The following is a 5000-nucleotide window of genomic DNA, read 5'->3' as shown; positions in this document are numbered from 1 at the left end:
GGGTTGGCGAGCTAACTCGAGCTCGTCAAAAATCCAGCAAAGATGCGGATGAAGGCAGTCCATTTTGCGTCAAAGATAAGCTGTCAATAGCTGCATTTAAGCTCAGACATGCTCGGAGATTTGACGAAGCAGACAGATTAGATGAGCTTGTTCGTCAGTGGAGTAATTTAGAAGGTTAGCACGTACTTATAGTAGCTTATTGCTGGTTTTCACTCACGTGATCAACAGCCATGTTTTTCGACGAAAACAAAAGGAAGCATTTGCATACTAATAGAGTTAAATTCCCGGAGGATTTGGTCGGGGCACCAACATGGCCGCCTTTTCTTTGTTTAGGGCACCAACATGGCGGTCGTGACGTCATGTGAAAACCGAGAATAGTTTTTGCCTTTAATACTTCAAGATATAGATAAATGTACTAAAATCTAAATTCCAAAATGTAATAATAACAACATCAACAACATAAATAATAATAATAATAATAATAATAATAATAATAATAATAATAATGATCAATGATGATGATGATGATGATGATGATGATGATGATGATGATGATATTTTTTCCCCTCAAAGTAGAATAAAGGCCCGTTTAAACGGTTTCAACATTTGACCAACATTCGCTCAACGAAAGTCGAACGGATATTGGGCATATGTTGGATGCAATTAAAGCAAAGTGATATGTAGGCTGTTCAGACGGTTCCAACATTGCGCCAACAAAAAGAACTAACACTCGCAAAATTTGATTGCAAGGAACTAAGAACTAGAAACCAGTCTCTCTCGTCCAGATAAACTATGCAATAATGACTTTTGTGGCCTGATGTGAGCGTGCGTGTGCTCTACAATTGTTGAACAGAGTGTTGAACAAACAGCTTCAACACCATTCAACATTTTGGAGAACAAAGGAATTGATGTTGAGTGAAAAAGTTTAAACTGATTTAATCCTCATTCAACATGCTTTCAACAAGCTTTCAATATTTTTAAACTTTCAACAATGTTGGATTACCTGTTCAACGCACTGAACATTTGGTTCAACAAAGTGTTGAATGCATTTTGAAGCAAATGTTTAAACGGGCCTTAACCCATTGAATTCTGGGGGTTCCTCATCAACGAGTAAAATCGTCTGGCGTTAGACAGAGTAAAATATTAAGTATGGCTGGTTTTGGCTGGCCTAGGGGTGGAAGGGTTAACAAACCTGAATTCCATAAAAGCAACTTGGGAAATATTGATTTACAAAAGATTAAATTTTACATGTGTACATGTATGTTTGAGATGGTACACAAGCTATGATTGATCACTTAAGCTACATTGTAGCCATATACTTAACCCTTTAACTCCCAATAGTGCCACTTATAGATTTTACTCTGTCTAACGCCAGACGATTTTACTCGTCAATGGGGAACCCCACAGGGCTGAAAGGGTTAAGTATGGCCCTCTATATCAAAAGTATTGTTTTTGTCGCTGGGTGTTGTAAAGGGTTGGGTTTTCTGTGGTAACACTACTCAAATTACAGAAGTAAATAATAATTGTTTTAATCTTTCGACAGAACCTTCCAGTGGTGTAGTGGATTTCGCAAGTACCAAAAGGAAGACTGTGTTTAACTTAGAGAATGAGGCAGTACTGAGGTTTCTAGTTGCATTATCAGGAACAGTGAGCGATGATTCAACTGAGATTCTTGGACACCAGAAGGCTTTATGGTCCAATGCACCCAGACAGGTTAATATGTTCTCCCCACCCCTCATCTCTTCCTACCCTTTACCTCTTATAAATATGGAGGAATATCAAAAGCTCATGAGTAGGAGATTGTCTCTCCCATACCTGTATGAGTCAACCTTTGCGTGTATCTTTCTACATGTATTTTTAGAATGCCACAAGTTCTTCGGCTCTGCATGCACTGTTTAGAATGGCCAATCAGAATAACGTTATTGTCAAAGGAAGACAAAAATAGCAAAAACGATGTTTGCTAATTGTGGAAATTGATGGAGATTGCTGTAAATGTGAGTCTCCAGCTGAAGGGTTGGTTCTGAAAATAGAAAGATGTGCACAAAGGTTGACTCCAGGATATGGTGCATACATGTAGGAAGACTTCTAGTCATGGGCACCCTAGGAACATTACAACTGTGTCATGTTTGCAATGATTCCTTTAGCTTTAGCGCACACTGCACATGAGCAAAATCTAGTTGAATTAGATTGAGGCTTTGCCAATTTGAAAGGATGATTGTTACCTTGTCACTCAGCTTGTTTGTTATTCCAGTGGTCCCAAATTCAATACCAATACACTTAGCTTACTGTTTGTCTCCTGCTAGTTTGGAAGATTTATAAGAATGTTATGTTCCATTTGATTGTTGCAGCTTGATAGCTGCCAGTGCACTTCCACTATAAACAAAGTACCAACCTTAATAATCTTTTACAATGAGTGGCATTGCATTTAGTATACCGTTCAGTCGTGTGGCCTTGGCCTTGCAAAAAAAAAAAAAAAAACATCGGCTGAGCAGTCTCGTCCTTGCAAATATTCAATTTTTTTTTTCAGCTGTTCGGCCACATAACTTGCTCGTGCAAAAAATAACCTTGTGCTCAGTCGTTCAAATTATCAGTGCACAAGACTTGTGAACTAGTTTTACGCTGCTCACAGCTGTGCATTCAACTGAACGCACAAATACCATAAAGAACCTTTTCACTTGAAAGGTCACAAATGAACCTGTGTGAGTTTTCTGCGGGGCCGACAGGTGCTGTACAATTGTATTGAGCTAACAGGTCATGAAATGATTCATCCTCTGCTAAACCAGTCACCTTTAGTTAGTACTTTTGGTTACCCTGGCTTATGAATTCATGGTAAGATCATCGTTGCACTGGCTTTCCTGATAATACTTCTCATATAATATAATACAATTCAAAATTCATTTTAAGACTATTTTTCATCTATATATAACCAAATTTTTTAAATCAGATCAGATACAACATTTTTTATGACATTATGTTATCACATGTGATGACTGATCGCCTTTCAAACATACTTCTCATAGTTTTGATGAGAATTATTTTTCGCATTTCCTCAGATTTACAAAACGACCCTTCCACAAGGACCTCTCCTCATCACTGACAGTCAGCTCTTGAGGCACAGAGCATTAGAATTTGGACGTTATGTGCATTATTCAAGGTAAATTGACTTGTTTGACTCTAGGCCAAGCCATCTTTTTATGAGTACATGTATCATAACGGGAAGTTTATGATACTGATTTAAGTACTGAGAAAGCAACGAGAAATTTGTCAGTTTTATTTTTGACTCATTCCCCGCTTTTTCATGTAAGTTACATCCAAAACCAGCAAAAAGACACAGAATCATGTACTGTACAGCTGCAGTGTGTAATGGACTCGGCCTTTATCCTCTGGTAATCATACCCACTAGGCAGTGCAGCCCAGTGGTTAGGACGCTTGCCTTGAGATCCAGAGATCCCAGGTTCAAGACCCGTTCTGACCACTCCTTGAATTGTTCCAGGTAGTCCCTGGTTCAATTTCCTGGCTGTGCTTGTAAATACACATGTAGAGATATTAGCTGCTGGCTCCTCTAAGAATTTGAGGGTGCATGTTTACAAATAATGATACTAAATCTTATAATTTGGCTTTTAAAAAATAAATAAAGCAGAAATAAACTCAGCATTTTTGGAAATCCTAACTAGCAGCCACCCCGACCTCCATTTGGTTACAAATTAGTGTTAATTGACTTTTGATGAAATGGGCCCTGTGCCCCAATAACTTGGGGATGCTGCCACATAGTCTGTAGGCACACACTCACTTTCAGGCGCTCAAAATTCAGGATTGAATTGGACTTGAACAGGCCTGTATGACCTGCACTGTACAATTGTGCTGATTGTTAGATTTCTGTCTGCGCTCATGATGGAGATGGAAATAGATTGTTTTTATCTACATGTATTATAAAAAGCATGCCATGCTTCTTGTTGGTATTATAAAAATATCTGGGAACTTTTATTTGCAAAATAATAATTATGCACAGGCAACCCAACAATTTGAGATCCCTTCCAATACTGATTACTGACAGAAGCATTCAATATTGAATATTTCCATTGCCTGTCCTGCCTTCAGCTGATCCACTATGCACTGGTGGATCAGTTGGTTGATCATCGGGCTGCCATGCAGGAGGTTGTGGTTTTGAACCCCAGCCTGACCTTAAAATAACTAAGGAGAAAGTGCTGCCTTTGTAATTTCATCTGCAAATGGTTTATAGACCTTCATGTCTTTGCAGATACAGTGTAAGGGCTGTAAAACATACATGTAGGCCATATCTCACAGCCCTTATTCATAAACTCAGTGAGACGTAAAAGATCCCACACATTATTTGACTGAGAAGAGAAGGGGATGGAGTCCTCGGTGTTGTGGCTGTCGTGTTCTCTCCAGTAAAAGTGGCCAGCTTTGCGTGATGTCTCTAAAAAGGCTTATGGTGTTTGAGGCTACAGTAGGTCCTACATGTAAGCAGAAACAACCATATTTATAGTCAAAAAGGGACTTTGCTGAGTGCTGGAACATGTAGATGTACAGTCATGTATGTAGATGAAGATGTTGTGACAAGCACCTTTCCTGTGAAAGTGTATATTATACATGTATATGTGTTACATGTATCCTTTCTCTGACAGGGAATTGTTTGAGTGTCCTCCCGTTGTCTCTGAACCAGAATGTGCCACCAAAGAAAAGATCCAAGACAGTACATTCCAGGTATGTCTCTTTTATTATAATGTTGCCAAATCAGGGTTCAATTAAAGTAATTTTCTTTCTTTGTATAGCAAAATGTGACCGACAACATGAACAGTACATGAAGCCAGCTGCTGCTAGAGCATTGTAATCATGTTAAAATTAGGTTTTGTCTTAAGTATTCACAGACACGTGAAAGGGAGAAAGAAGAAATCCACCTCCTGTTTTACCTTTTAGATCTTTGAGGCATTACCTGGGACATTTCCAGGAAAAGCCAAGTTCTTTTCCCGTCAGGTAAG

The 5000-nt window shown here is 38.8% G+C and overlaps 1 protein-coding gene across 1 annotated transcript in view; it reads left to right on the top strand.

Moving 5' to 3' along the window:
* LOC138010990 (gamma-tubulin complex component 6-like) overlaps positions 1 to 5000 on the top strand; it is a 32685-nt gene that overhangs the window by 204 nt on the left and 27481 nt on the right. Inside the window, exons 1-5 of the mRNA XM_068858014.1 lie at positions 1 to 174; positions 1544 to 1713; positions 3054 to 3154; positions 4647 to 4725; positions 4939 to 4995. The exon at positions 1 to 174 is cut by the window's left edge and continues 204 nt beyond it. Coding sequence (XP_068714115.1) covers positions 1 to 174; positions 1544 to 1713; positions 3054 to 3154; positions 4647 to 4725; positions 4939 to 4995 — 581 coding nt within the window. The remainder of the gene's footprint in view (positions 175 to 1543; positions 1714 to 3053; positions 3155 to 4646; positions 4726 to 4938; positions 4996 to 5000) is intronic.

This window comes from Montipora foliosa, chromosome 7 (genome assembly GCF_036669935.1).
Source record: "Montipora foliosa isolate CH-2021 chromosome 7, ASM3666993v2, whole genome shotgun sequence".
Classification (NCBI taxonomy): domain Eukaryota; kingdom Metazoa; phylum Cnidaria; class Anthozoa; order Scleractinia; family Acroporidae; genus Montipora; species Montipora foliosa.
This window is presented reverse-complemented; position numbering and strand designations above follow the sequence as displayed.